At 38.5% G+C, this 15,460-nt stretch overlaps 1 protein-coding gene across 1 annotated transcript; it reads right to left on the bottom strand.

Annotated features, from left to right (window-relative positions):
* Positions 1–7,022: 7,022 nt before the first annotated feature.
* CCDC196 (coiled-coil domain containing 196) lies at positions 7,023–14,835 on the bottom strand. The gene is made up of 8 exons (XM_069082410.1): positions 14,786–14,835; positions 14,527–14,679; positions 12,309–12,411; positions 11,451–11,501; positions 10,419–10,496; positions 9,492–9,551; positions 8,369–8,508; positions 7,023–7,113 (listed from the first exon to the last, which is right to left on the bottom strand). The coding sequence occupies exons 1-8, from the start codon at positions 14,833–14,835 to the stop codon at positions 7,023–7,025; spliced, it is 726 nt and encodes a 241-aa protein (XP_068938511.1).
* Positions 14,836–15,460: the final 625 nt, after the last annotated feature.

Below are 15,460 nucleotides of genomic sequence, written 5' to 3'. Positions count from 1 at the left end.
TGTCAAGGCTCTTCTTTTGATAATAGTTTTCAAGTAGTCTAGTAATTTTAAGATTCTGTCTCCTGGACCTATTTTCCAATGAAATAGTTCCCACTGTCTTCTCTTTTTTCATTCTTTTGGTTCTGCTTTATAATTTCTTGATTTCTCATAAAGTCATTCGCTTCCACTTGCTCCATTCTAATTTTTAAGGAATTGTTTTCTTCAGTGGACTTTTGAACCTCCTTTTCGATTTGACCAGTTCTGCTTTTTAAGGAATTCTTCTCCTCATTGGCTTTTTGGATCTCTTTTGCCATTTGGTTTAGTCTATTTTTTATGGTATTATTTTCTTCAGCATTTTTTGGGTCTCTTTTACCAAGCTATTGACTCATTTTTTATGATTTTCTTGCATCACTCTTATTTCTCTTGCCAATTTTTCATCTACTTCTCTTACTTGATTTTCAATATCCTTTTTGAGTTCTTCATGGCCTGACACCAATTCACATTTTTCTTGGAGGCTTTGGATGTAGGAACTTTGGCTTAGTTGTCTTCTTCTGAGTGTATGTTTTGATCTTCCTAGTTGTCAAAATAAGATTCTATAGTCTGAGGGGTTTTTTTCCATTGTTTACTCATTTTCCCAGCCCTCTTTGTTAAGGTAGAGTTCTGCTTCCAGTGTGGAAGGTGTACTATCCCAAGCTTCAGGGGTTTTGTGCAGCTGTTTTCAGAGAGACTTCTAGGAACCTGTAAGTTTTCAGTTCTTCCAAGGTGGTATGATATAAGGAGAGGTCTGTGCTTGTGCTCTGGTCTGTGAACAACCACAAGCACTCTTTTCTACCCTGGAACTTTGAGGAGAGATTCCTCTCCACTGCTGCCACAAACTCTGCTATGACAGTCTTCCTCCTCACCCCAGGATGCCACCCAGATCCAAGTAGGGGTAAGGCAACAGAATCCTGCCTCAGTGACAGCAAAGAGACCCCTATCATCTCCTTCTGACCAGTTGTTTCATCCCCTTACCCTCTGTGGGCTGAGAGTTCTGGAAGCAGCTGCTGCCACTACCAATTCAGTCACTCTCAAGGCCTGCTCCTGGTTTGCTGGACCTGGGACTGTGTTGGGTCCAGAGCTGAACTGAACTCCTCTCTCACTCAGATCCAACAGCCCTTTCCTACTGACCTTATAGATTGTCTTTGGTATTTGTCAGCTGAAAAGTCAGGAAACCATAACAGCTGTCAATAATTCAGTCCCCTGAGGCCTGCTCCAAATTTTCTAGGGCCTGGTTTATACTGGTGTGACTTGAGATGGGCTGTGCTCCTCTTTTCAGCCTGGTGCAACAGACCATTTATGTTGACCTTCCAGGTTTTCTTGGACTGGAGATTTGTTTCACTCTCTCTTTTTATGGGTTCCGCTGCTCTAGAATTTGTTTAGAGTCATTTTTACAGGTATTTGGAGGGATTTGGGGTAGAGCTCAGGCAAGTCCCTGCTTTTATTACACCATCTTTGGCATGGTCACCAAAGAAAGATTGTATAGTCTGAATTTTTTCCTCTGCTCATTTTCACAGCTAATTACTTGACTTTTTAACTCTTTGTTAAGATTAGGTTCTGCTTCCATTGTGTAGGGTGTACTGTCCCAAACTTCAGGAATTTTGTACAGCTGTTTTACTTCTAGGGACCTGTAAGTTTTCAGTTCTTTCAAATGTATGATCAAAGGATAGGTCTTTACTCCTCTCCTGGCCTGTGCTCTGGTGAGAGACCACAAGCATTCTGTTCTTCTTTGGAGTGGTGAAGAGGATTCCCTCTCCACCTCTACTACATCAGCACTCCTCCTCACCCCAGGACTGAGACCCAGATCCAAAAATGGGCAAAGCAAAAGAATCCTTCCTCAGCTCCAGCAAAGAGGTCCCTGCAATCCCTCTGTGATCAGCTACTCTATCACCCCACTGCCTATGGGCTAAGAGTTTCAGAAGTAGTCACTATATCCTGCTGCTACTACCTCCCTGTGGCTGGGGCCAGACCATGATCCTTTCTCACCTAGGTATGACAAACCTTTCTTACTGACTTTCTAAGCTGTCTTTGATGTTTGTGGTTTGAGAAGTCTGCAAACTGCCACAGCTGCCAGTGATTCTGTGCCCTGAGGCCTGCTCCAGGTTTGCTGGGGCCTAGTCCTTGTAGGCGCATTTTGTACTGGATTGTGCTGCTCTCTCAGACTGGTGCAATAGACCTTTCCTGTCCACCCTCCAGGTTGTCTTGGGCTGGAGACTGGCTTCATTCTATCTTTTTGTGGATTCTGCTGGATTTGTTTAGAGTCATTTCTTACAGGTATTTGGAGAGGTTTGGGGGAGAGCTCAGGCAAGTTCCTGCTTTTACTCCACTATCTTGTCTTTGCCTTGACTAAATGCGAGTTGAGGATTGACACAAAGGTTGTGAACCTAGGTGACTAAGAGGATGGTAGTGGAGAGAAGGGCACATTTAGGAGAGTTGTTGTGAACTAGGCTGGTGGCTGTGTGAGAGGAAAGAAGGTAGAAAAGACAAGATGTGGCAAAAGATTGGATATGTGCAGTGATTGAGAATTGAGGAAGGAGTTTCAGGAGGAGAAAGTTGATTTCTGTGGGAAAGACTTCATGTGTACATTTATGTATATAAATAAAACAAGAATCCTTTATTAAGCATATACTATGTGCCAGGGATCATACTAAGTCACAGCATAAAAAAAATAAGATGAAAAACATGTTTTTATATGAGGAAAGGGAATTCAGGTAGTTAAAGCAAGACTAATACTTAGCAATCTTCTAATTCTGAGCTTTACAATTTGTCCAATAAAAAGGTAAGTACAAATGCTGTATTAGAATGGGAGAATTAATTCTTCTCCTTCTACCAGAATCTTTCCTTCTGTGAAAATGGAGGTGATAACTTTTGCTTTCTCCCAAAACAGGAATACTGTGAAGAATAATGGTGTTAGTAACAGAGTTTGATCTCCTTTTTAAGACACATTAATACAGCTTTGTTTTGCCAACTACGTCACAGATATGTAGTACCACTGTACTTCAACCAACCAGTACTTAAGATTACAGCAACACATCAGAAAGAAAGATGCAAGATGAGGGAATTTTGGTCAGTAGCTGTGGGGCCATATTGCCCTTTCTTCTTCAAAGAGTTCATTCTTAAGTCTCTAGAGTTGTGGACCAAAAAACATGTTAGGGGTCAGCTTCACAAAATGTCTCTGGTTCCAGGAAGATTCTCATTTTCAATTAAAACAGTTTGTATTGGCCTTTCTCAAACTTCTCCACTTTTCTCTCCAATGTATCTCAAAAACCTCTGTCCACCTACCAATATACACAGTATAACTGGCTCAGTAATTTCTCAGACAAGCAGGAGTTATGTCTCCCTCCACTTTTGCAGCACTCAACATCCACAGGACTGACCTTTAGGGAACTTTTTCAGACTTGGGTGGAAATGAAATGAGAGTTGGAATTACTCCTTTTCATGTGTAATGGCTTTCTTCACTCCCTTTTCCCTAAAGTATACATTGTCACCATTCCAGAATGTTGGGTGTCAATTTCTGTCCACATTATGACTCAAAGATAGAGTCCCTTGATTGACTGATGAGCTGGAAGAACTGAGAACTCCAGTTCTTTAAAAAGAGGAGACAGTTTCTAGATGGCATTTTCTTTGGCTCCTCTTTTGGGATGACAATATGTTAATCCAGTGAAGGGTAGAAAAGAATAATTTTTCTCTGACTTGATCCAATGGCAGCCCTGCCACAGCTCCCCAATATGCAAGGTGGACTAAAGTAGGAGAGCTTTTAGCAGAGGCCACTGTCTCTCTTCACCTCTAGTCTCATGTCTCTTTGTTGATCCTAAAAGGCTTGTGATTGCTGACAATAAGAATAGTGTCTATCAAACAGTTTTCAGCAGCAATAGAAGTAGCAAGATTGGATTGGCAACAAGGAAATCATCATCATCAGAAAGAGAAGCTACCAGAAAGAAAATCTGATTTGGTTGATAAGACAATGTCTAGAGCAGAGCTAAAATGTGCAAAACTACTAATCAGACATTTTGTAACTGTTATATTTTCATGAGCTGTAATGATCAGTCTCCTAGCTAACTATATCTGTAATTATAATTTAAGTTACTGAATCCTGTTTAAATCATTCTGTTCATTCACACTGCAATTTAACATTGCTTTCTGTATTAGAATAAACAAACTATTTCCTACTTTGTTCATATGGTGTAGTAGGTATTTCTCTTTTTGAGAAGCCCCTTAGACTTAACCTTTTCTATATATTGGGTAGTTTGAAGTCTGTGGACTCTTCAAAATAGTATTTTTAAATGCACAAAATAAAATACAAAAGAAACCAATTATGTTGAAATATAATTATCATTTTTTTAAGTTGCAACCCTAAGTTAAAAACCACTGTCTTGTATTTTTGAGCCATGATTATTACTATAACTTGCAGCTCCCTGGGTGAGCCAGAGTGGGGGTTGTAATGAGCCAATGACTATGAGAATAGGAAGTCTATTCTAAACCCCTGAGGATATATCTAGCTTCTCCAAAACTGAACCTGGATAAACCACGATGGCTGGGTAGAGGACAAGGAATGGTGTAAAGTTGCTAGCCGTATGTGCTTAACCCAGTGGTCTTAGCCCAACAATGTCTCTTTATGCTATATGAGATAAATAGAAACATAGGACTTTACACAATAGGACTAAGGAATATGAAATTTAGGAAGTTAGTAGTGCAAAGATGGGATTGGCAAAAAAGCAGAACTATACATTCTGTTTTGACTTCCATGAATAGTAATGCTTACTTTACTGAACAATTCAAATAAACATTAGAAGATATTAGTCTTCCTTGGAGGTATTAGTATTATTAAATTAAAATTGTCTGTTTTCTTTTTCATTAGCTTCTCTTTAAAAAGCAACAGCTTGCCAATGAAAGCCAATATACCATGATGTTTGTTACTGTAATAGACAAACATGTTGTAAATGGATTAACACAGAATCAAAGAATAATCAGCAAGAGTTTTTTTCCTGCCCTAAATGATTCAGACTCAAAATATATCAAATGGAGCTCATTACCTTTCTCTCTAAACCCACTTTTATTCTCCTAACTCCCTTTTTCTGTGGAGAGCTACACCATCCTTCCAGTCACCAAGGTTCCCAACCCCAAAGTCAATCTCAACTCTTCTTTCTTTCTTAAACTCTATTATCTTGTGAGTTGCCAAGTCTTGTCAATTCTACCACCACATCTTTTGCATCCACTCCTTCTCTCCATTTACAAAGCAGTCAGCCTTTTATAACCTTGGTCTGAACTATTATTATAGTCTGCTTCTAGTCTCTCCTCTCTCCCATCCATCATTGACACAGGATCCAAATTGATATCGCTAAAGCATAGACTTGATTATGTTACTCTCCTCTTCAAGAAGCTTCAGTGACTTCCTATTTCCTTTAGGATAAAATACAAACCCCTTAACTTGACATTTAAAGCCCCTTATAGTCTAGCTCAGGCCTATATTTCCAGGCTGATTACATATTAGTCCTCATGTATTAGTTCCCTTTACTCATCTAATATTATAGTCAGACTTACTCTATTTACTATGTCCCTTTCTCTTTCACCACTCTCTACATAAGTCCCTTCATGATCTCCCCAATTGTTAATGCTCTTCACTGCTACTTCTTTGCATGTACTTTGTATTTAAGTTGTGCACTGTTGAATCCATTAGAATGTATGCTCCTTGAGGAAAGAGACTGCTTTCCTTTTGTCTTTATTCCCTAGCTAAGCATAGTGCTGTGCTTAATAAACACTGAGTTGACTTGAGTATTTATGATGATTTGTCAGGTCTCAGCTTATCCTTCAATTGAATTCAAGCAAACACAAGGATTGTGTATAGTAAGGATATTTCTGATTTAGAATCATAAAATGAAATAATAAGAAGGGACTTTAGAGAGTATATTCCAACTCCTCATATTACACTTGAAGAATATGAGGCATCACTTCAGTCAGTTGTTTTTCAGTCATGTCTAACTTTTCATTGCCCCATTTGGGGTTTTCTTGGCAAAAACAATGGAGTAGTTTGCCATGTCCTTCTCGAACTCATTTTATAGATAAGGAACAAACAGAATTATGTAATTTGCCCAGTGAAACAGAGCTAGTAAGTGTCAGAGGTTGTATTTGAACACAGGAAGATGAATTTTTCTGACTCCAGGCCCAGTGCTCTATCCACAGCCACACTACCAGGTATAGGGAGGTTAAAATATCCAGAGGTAGAATCATGATTGAACCTAGATATCCAGCCTTAAAATGCAGGATAATACAACCCAGTATTCTGTTCTATTACCATTCTCAGTAGGAAATCCACATTTTATGGCATGAAGGATGGTTATTCCACATTGCCTATGATCATTCTCACTTGTGATATAGAAGAACCTTATGATCCATAATGAGTAAACTTTACATGTGCTCATTCATTCATCAAACATTAGTTGACAGAAAAGTGACAAACCTTCCAAGAAAATAAAAAGGAAAAATTAGAACATTATATGGGCTTCTGGTGAGAGCACACAGTTGGGGTGGAATGGAGTACAGGGCTTAGAGTCAGGAAATACTTGGGTTCAAATCTCATCCCTAATACTTGTTAGCTATGTGACTTTTGGCAAGTTGACACTTAAATATCCTAAGCTTCAATTTCCTTATTTGTAAAATAGAGTAATAACACCTATATTACCTATCTCACAAAGTTGTTGTGATAAGTGAGATGATATATATATATATATATTTATACATATGTACATATATATATATATCAAGCCCTTTATGAATCTATTTATACATTAGTTATTTATTTGTATTTGTTGTGATTATTGATTAGACATTGGTATAGAGAAAGAATGCTGAACTAAAAATTGGAAGAACTGAATTCTAACTCTAGCTCTGCCCATCAATAGCTTGTAGGACCTTGAACAGTTCATTTTATCTCTCTAGTCCTTAGATTTCATCATGTGTGGAATGGTGGGGGTAGGATGGAAGGAGGGAACTGTATTATCTTTAAGGTTTCATCCTACTCCAATATTCTTTGATTCTAAGAATATATTTGTCCTACGGGATACCATTACCAACTGCTGATTCTCCTGGTCCACTTCCTGGCTAACAAAAACGAAAGTCATGTCTATTTTAGTCAGGTGCCAGAAAAATCCATTCAAGTTGTCAAGCAGATTAAATGTACTCAATCACATTTCCTATACAATACTATTCCCTTAACATCAATACAGTCCTTTAGGCCTGACCATGAGACATTAACCTCAGCAGGATTATATAAGAACGGTTTGTAGACTTTGGCAGCTGCCAGACTTTAGGGAGAATAATAACTAGGTAACCTAGAAATGCCCCTGTTATCTTATCCCTGTTTGCATTTTTGCTGATAATGCTGACCCAGGTTCTTCTATAAACATCAGCAGTTATTTGATTGTGGCGACACTGCTTTTCTTTTCCTTCCAAATCTTTGATACCTTGTCTTTAGTTCTTTTATAATGGGTTTATGGATTGACTGTAAAAATTAATTAGCCATAGTAAAATTAATAGTCCAAGACTTCCATTTTCCCAAACATTTATTGAATACCTACAATGTATGAAGAACACTGTGTTGGGCACTAAGGGAGAGTTTAAAGTTCTATGTAAAGTGTACTAAAGCAAAAGTAAGAAGGAAGGTGTATTGTTTATACTTATGTAACATATGAACATTTCTTAATGCCTGATTTCTTTCTATAGTATCCCTCCTAAGCCATTTGTAGGTTTAAGAACATTTTTTTCCTTTTCTACCCCCCTTTCAGAGTCATTCCTTCACTAAGGTAAACTCTTACACATGAGAAATGCCTAGGCTAGTGAAACAAACACACCCTTATCACTTTCATATCCATGGATTTCCCTTGGGCTTCTGTTAGTGAACAGCATAGTCTAATAAAGATCCAGGAATCCAACAACTCTGGTGTCCATCCACCTCCTTCTTAGACATCCTCCCTGAAGACCATAGTAGTATAGTGAATAGAGTGATGAATTTAGAACCAGGAAAGCCTGAGTTTGGGATAAACTTACTTGCTGTGTGACTCTAGGTAAGGTCACTTACCTTATCTAATTCCCAGTTTCCTCATATGTGAAATAGGGACAATAATAGCACCCATACCTCATAGAGTTGTGGTAAGGATCAAATGAGATAATGTACATAAAACCCTTGCAAACTTTAAAGTACTATATAAAATATAAACATCAGCTATTTTTACCTTAGTTTTGGACCCCCAGAGGCAATAGCTCTCTGCTTCCTAAATTGACTCCTCAGTTTGTGTTACAAAACCCTAAACTACCAAGTTCTTCTTCAGAAATACACTTAACCCTACTCTCCACCTACCTTGGGCTGATAAGAAGTTTGGAGCTAACTTGAGGTATCTCCAAATTCTGCTTTAAATAGTGTAATAATTTCAGGTCATTTGTCTTTTGGGGTTTCGACAGAGCTTCAATCTTCTCCTCAATCACTTTACTATGAAGTTCCTTTTGGGAAAACAATAATTAGCTAAATGCTTAGTTGCTTCTCTAAACCCAGTTCCTAACTACTCATTGCCTTCTACTCAGAGATTGCCAACAAATTCTTATTAATTCCTGCACAGACTCAGAGAAGTGGGCTATTATTTATTCCTAATTCAGAAAGAAGAAATGAACCAGAGAGATGTGATTTGTTCAAAATTGTTCAATGACTTCACAGTGAGGCCAGAAACAGAACTCTTTTGATTCTCAATCCAAGATTCTATCACTAAATTGCTTAATCTCCCATAAGGAAACACTTATCTCTTTATTATTTGGGTATTAGCAACATAATCAGCAAATATTATTTTACTGATGAATCCATTACTACTCATCAGTTTACCTACTAGGATCTGGGAGAAGGAATCATAGCATCATAGATTTAGAGTTTAAAGGTTCCTCAGAGGTAATCTCCTCAAACTCCCTCAATTTATAAATGAGGAAACTTAAGGACCAGGAAGTTAAATGTCTTGCCCTATGTCACACAAGTAAATAGGGGCAGAGCAAGGATTTGAACCCATGTCTTTTGAAGTCAAATCTAGTGTTCTCTCCACATCAATCTGCTCCTAGAAGGAGAAGGAAGGATATGGGAAAAAGAAAGGACCTCAGAACAGACATTTAGTAGGGTTCCTACAGATGGAAACTGGGGACAAAGACATTAGGGTTGGGAAGCTTGTCAAAAGGATAGTTTTCTGAATGTAAGATTTGCCTACTTTACAGTTTTATATAGGGCCAATCTTAGATTCTAGTATCTCCTTTGGAGGTTACTTTCCCCTATTGTACAGTGGACAATTTTGCTTCTTTTTAGATAAAAGTCAGGGGTCAAGATCTATTGCTACTAGGACAAAGCTGGATTTGTTTTCATTGAATGTGAGGTTCATTAGGAAATAATTTGAAGACACCCTGATAACTTTAAATTTATATCCCATGTCCGAAGTCAGGAGAGTTGGTACCTGAACATCATCGGTTTCAACTTGAAAAGTGACCTGTTCCTTGTCCCTCTGAAGCCTTTCCTAGTGAAAGAAAGAGTTTCTTGGTGAAAAATCAAGTTGAGGTTAAATATTTGTCTTCTCTATAAGCTACGAAGTTCCCACGGTAACAAGTGCCAGTATGGATACACCATGCTCTATGAATGTTCTTGGGTTGTTGTTTTTTAAATTGATAATAATAATGCAGTAGAATAATTTCAAATGTCAAAGTTAAATCAATGAAACTTGATTTCTTTGAATTAAGAGATTACGGGCAGATTTTAATCATGTGATATATCCAAGGCCCCTCTAACAACCTTTCAATAACTAAACCATACACCCCTGTCCACTGACACATTGTAGAGTCATAATGATTAGGACAGACCCTTACACTTCACCCTAGGTCAGACATCCCAGAAGCTTATAGTTACTGAAATGCAATATATAAGAGGGAACAAAGTCTGCAGGAAAAATTGACATCCATTTGGGAGGTCACCTTAACCTCTTCTTTCTGTGCTTCATTTTGTCTTATTGAAGCAGTCAGGTTGCCTCTGAAGTTATTTTCTGACAGCCAAGCTGCTAACACTAAGAGGTCTCACTACTTTTCTTACCTCCTTTACTTTCTCTGCATATGATGTGTCCCTTCAGTTCTTCCTAGGTGGTGAGGGGATTAGGGAGTCTGGGATGAAAGAACAGGGCTAAAGGGAGAGGAGAACCCAGGAAAGGGGTGCAGTCAGTGGCACAGGCACTGTCTATACATAGGCATAGGCAAGATAATAAATCTGATAACCAACAAGATAGCCAAACATTACCTATCTGCTTACCCAAGGTGATCCTGTCTCCCAGCTTCATGCTTCTAACTGTGTTGTATTAAAAGGCATGAGAATTCTGATCAGCATATAGTACACTTGCCTTTAATGCCTGCATTTCTGCCTTGCCTTTGAGTAGCATTGCTTTCTGTCGCATACGATAGTCATCTTCAATTGCCTGCTGATGGAATTTAAAACAAACAAACTTTACTTTGGTAAGGTTTGGAGGTGTGGAAAGATGGGTTTAGGGTTTCAGTTTTTCTGTTGGAAGATACTTTCTCTTTGTCCAGCATCACTCTCAAAAAGAGCCCAGAATGAAAAAGTTTCTTCCATCTTTGCCTCTCTATTTCCTAGGAAGAAATGTGGAAGTGCAATAATCAAAAGCTAGGGAATATGAGCCAGCTTCTTCTTTTGAAAATCATTGGAAAATTCTGGATGAGCCAAGCCCCATTAGAGGAAATGTCCTCACATCTCTGAGTGATTTCGCTCTACGGAACTCAGGAGCAAAATTCTAGTAACAATTAATGGAACTTAGTGCACCATATCTGTGACATGGTCTTAATGGCATCCAATTATTTTGGTGGAAAGATGAAGTGAAAAGTATTAAAAGTCAAAACCAATGAAGACACAGGTCATTTCTGGCCAGAAGATTATTATATAAAGCCCATGAAAGCTTCCTTTCTCTAGGGATAAGATTAACGTTCCTTTTTGCATCCCCAATGCCTGGCACAGAGTTGGGACTAAATAATGAAGGAAATAAGCATTTATTAAGCAACTACTGTGTGGTAATCACTGTGAAGCACTTTACATATGTTATCTCATTTGAAACAATAACTCCATGAGGTAGGTACTATTATTATCCCTATTTTATATTTGAATAAACCAAGTCAGATAGAGGTTAAGTGACCTGCCTAGGATCACACAGCCAGTAAGTGTCTAAGGCCACATTTGAACTCAGGTCTTCCTAACTTCAAGGTATAGTGCTCTATCCACTGTGAACACTAGATATCAACTAAAACCTAATTTTATTGTATCTAATATCTCAGATAAAAATAATCTCTTTAATGATGGTGATAGGAGTAAAGTTTACCAAAATTTCAGGAAGTCCTAGAATTTTTTACTCCAGATTTCTTACCTTGTTCCACAGCAAATCCATTTCTCTTCGAAGCAACTTGTTTTTTTTTTCCTGTAGAGAAAGATGAATTTTTTATCCTGCTACATATACCCGAAGTGAGATAGGAAAGGGGGCACTGAAGGGTAAGGGGCAGAAGGGGAGGGAGGAGGGAAAGGGGGGTGGAACCTGGAGGCTATTTATTAAAAGAAGTAAATATTCTATCAAATATTACAGAAAAGTGAGAGGTGAGTTTTATAATCTTAAAGAAAAAAATTAGATGGTTACTAGACTAGAAATATTTTTAGAGGGTAATATTAATGACAAATGATTTAAAAAACAAAATAAATACCTTTCAGTTTCCTCTGTCTTTTGATCTGTTGGGGGTGGGGTAGGGTGGTCATTTCTATAGCACTTTAAATCACATATCTCCTTTATAACATTAAAAAAAAACCCTTTATACTGATGATTCTTTTTTTCATTGCCTTAAGGGCTGGCTTCTGATAGTGATATTCTTTTTTCCCCCAGGGAAATTTCCAACTTGTGCTGAGATGTGAAGGACAAATATGCTTGTGGCTTAGGAAATCATAAAGAAAAGCAAAGAAGTTGTATTCTTGACACCCTTCATCTCTTATATCTGTATCTGTCCTATGTGTGTCACCATGAGCTTTTTCTGTGCTCACAACAATGTTACAAGGAAGTATGTATGGGGGAAGTGTGTGTGTGTGTGTGTGTGTATGAAACATTATCTACTACAATCATGTTGTAAATATCTTTTAAATGTCACAGCCCAGGTGTGCCATATATCTGCCTCCATAACTGGTACCATGAACCCTCTGATCCCTGCACAAGCTACTATTCCCCAAACCCAGGCCCTCTTACCAGGTTCTGTTTTAGCTCTTCTGCTTCCTTGATCATCTCCAGGACTATGGTATCATCAGAATCACCTCCTTTCCCTGCCATGATCTGCCTCATGATCTGTAGACTATAAAGTAAGGAGAAGGCATCAAGTATAAGCATTTGCTGCACAGAACAGAAAATTTAGCTATTGGTTCCTGAGAGCTCCCCTGCAAAAGGAGTGGTATCAAAGCTGGATTATTAGGAGAACTTTGGAAATTATATATATAATTGTAGCAGCAGGCACCCCAAGCGTCCTCAGGGGTTGCTGCCAACACAGGTTCTTAGATCTGCTTTGATAAAGGAAAGCAACTCAAAATGGGTTAACAAGCTTACTTTAATCAGTCAAAAATATATCATTTACCTAGTTCAGGGGAAAGAGGTCAGCACCCCGAACTTCAGAGTATACAGACAGAATTATCAAGACAGAAACAGATCAAGTAGACAGATTTCAAACTGTCCAACCATTACATCCATACCCAATCAAAATCTGGGTTTCAACATCTGGGTTTTTCAAAGCCAGGGGCCTCTGGACAACAGCTTCCCAGAATCCATATCAAATCACAGAACACTTCTCAAAGTGAGCCCCAAAACAAAGCCTCACATCGGGGCTTATATAGCCTTCTCCTGGCTCAGAGAATGTAACAACCTTTTGGACCCACTGGCCAATCAAAAAGTATCTACTGAAAAACAAGCCTCCCACCCCAGGCTCCTGGTGCACTTTAGCCTAGGGGCAGGGAAGATCTTTACATTTACATTCCCATTACAATAATAAAGAGAAACACTGGAAATAATCAGTTCTCCATAATTAGTGAGATTTCTGCCCTAGTTCATATATATATGCCCTAGTTCATATATATACAGTTCCCACCAATTCATCCCCTTGAGTCTACTTGTTCTTTCTTGATTATATCTGTGATTTCATCAGTATGAGGAACACCTCTTTGGAAATTCCCACCACAAATGCAGATCTGTAACTTGCATTGTAAAATGCATTCTGTAACTTGCAGCTTTAGATCAAGAGTTCCTAACCATTTTGTGTGTTTCATGGACTTCTTTAGCAGTCAGATGAAGCCTATGGACTCTTTCTTAGCATAAGTTACTAAGTGCATGAAATAAAATGCATAGAATTAAAAAGAATTCAACAATTGTGTTGAAATGATAATGTAATTTTTTTCCCATCTAAGTTTTAGGACCCCTTGAAATCTAACCCATCTTAGACTGTTGCCTGAGGGTACTGAGAGATTTAAGTGCCCTTTATCATGTAGTTAATATATGTCAGAAACTAGACTGGCTTTCTTCTTTTGGAGGCAATCAAGATTAAGTGACTGGCCCAGGGTCACACAGCTAGGAAGTGTCTGTAGTCACATTTGAACTCAGGTTCTCCTGACTTCAGGGCCAGTACTCTATCCACTGCACCACCCTCAGAAACTAGACTTGAAACCTGATTTTTCTGACTCCCCATTGTTGGTCCTCTATCCACAATGCCATGATCTCGCTCAGATTTCACCTCATTATGCAAGATAAATGAGACTGCCAGCTTGTCCCACTACCCAGAAGAGACAACATTCTGATCAACATATCAGCTGCATTCTTGGGTGTGTAACTGCTTGCCTTGAAGTGAAAAATATCTATGCCTTTAGAAAAGGACAGCTAGGTGGCTCACTGGGTCTCTGTTTGCTTTAATCCACTGGAAAAGGAAATGGCAAACTACTCCAATATCTTTGCCAAGGAAACCTCATACCGGGTCACAAAGAGTCAAACAAGAAAGGTTAGGGCAAATAGGCTTCTGAAAAGAGTTTTTCTCCTTCCCCATTTTAGACTATTCTTTCTTGTGAAAATATTCAACCTGGGAATACCTGCTTAGATTACTTAGGATATCTCTAGCTATCTTAATGACAGGAAAGTGTCCCTTATCTCAACTTCTTTTTCATAGTTATGTCAGAGTGCCAAGGAATCCTTCTGTATCTTTAGGCCAGCTCTCAGAGAATTGTATCCATTGATAACTTTTTGAGCTGATTGAAAGAAGCACCAAACCCTCTTTCTCCATACCTGGGTCATTTTGTCTGTGACAATTTTGTTATCCACACTTCCTCTGTAAAAAGAAAGCACTACCCACCCTGTGATTTCAAAGACTCTCCAGCCTTCCTGCTTCTGTGACCCTCAGGTAGTTTATTGATTTTTTGTTTGTTTGTTTTTTTACCTTTTTTGTTTTTCTTCTAAATTAGTCATTAAGTTCTGGAGTAAGGTGCCATTCTTCTCTTCCAGGGGTTTCAGCATCTCCACCAACTCCTGTTTCCTTATTTTCAAGTCCTCATTTAATTCTTTTAGGTAATTGTCCTGCGTTCTAGAACTTCTGCAGAAGATACCATTAATATTGGTCTTTTACTTGAGAAAGATAGAGATAACTTCTCTGTCCCCCTCCCCCTTTTGCCTAACAATAGTTCCTGACAAAGATTCACCTGATTTTAGAATTTAGGAAAGATGTGGAAGAGTTTGTGCCACTGCTCATCTTAAATGTGTACTTCCGTTCAACCCTGGAAACAAAAAGGGCTACTTCAAAATCTTTTCCTTTTTTCTCTACTAGTTAATACATCTTCTCTTTAATGTTGCTGCTCTTTGCCTCTTGCTGGCCTGGACTTGTTAGTTATATAGCCTGAGGTCACAATGCACTGAAGACAACAATGCCAACAGCTCTGTTTAGGAACTTTAGAGTCTACTTGCAGCTTATTCCCTGGAGATACCCAACACACAAAGGACATTAGTCCTTTCCCTAAATAGATATCTTAGGATAAAATAAATATCTGAAAGTGTCTATCTTTTCCCTACAAATCCTTAGATTATCTTCAGACATTTCTGCTTATGGACTATTTTAAAATAAGACATTTTGACTCCAATTATGATGAAAGCCATGGAATTCCTATTCTTATTGCTGCTGAAAGTAACTCCCTCCCTTTCTTTCTCTTCCCCTCCTTTTTTCCTCTCTTCCTCTTTTCTTCCCTTCCTTCACTTCCCTTCTTTTCTTCTTCCCTTCCATTCCTCCTGCTCTTACTATCTTTCTTCCCTTCCCCTCCTTTTCCTTCCCTTTCACTCCCTTTCTCTCCTTCCTTCCTTCCTTCCTTCCTTCCTTCCTTCCT

Source organism: Petaurus breviceps, unplaced genomic scaffold (assembly GCF_028583685.1).
Source record: "Petaurus breviceps papuanus isolate PSGF00001 unplaced genomic scaffold, PetGlider_PUasm1.0 164, whole genome shotgun sequence".
Lineage (NCBI taxonomy): Eukaryota > Metazoa > Chordata > Mammalia > Diprotodontia > Petauridae > Petaurus > Petaurus breviceps.
The sequence above is the reverse complement of the archived record's forward strand: the minus strand, read 5'-3'. Positions and strand labels throughout refer to the sequence as shown.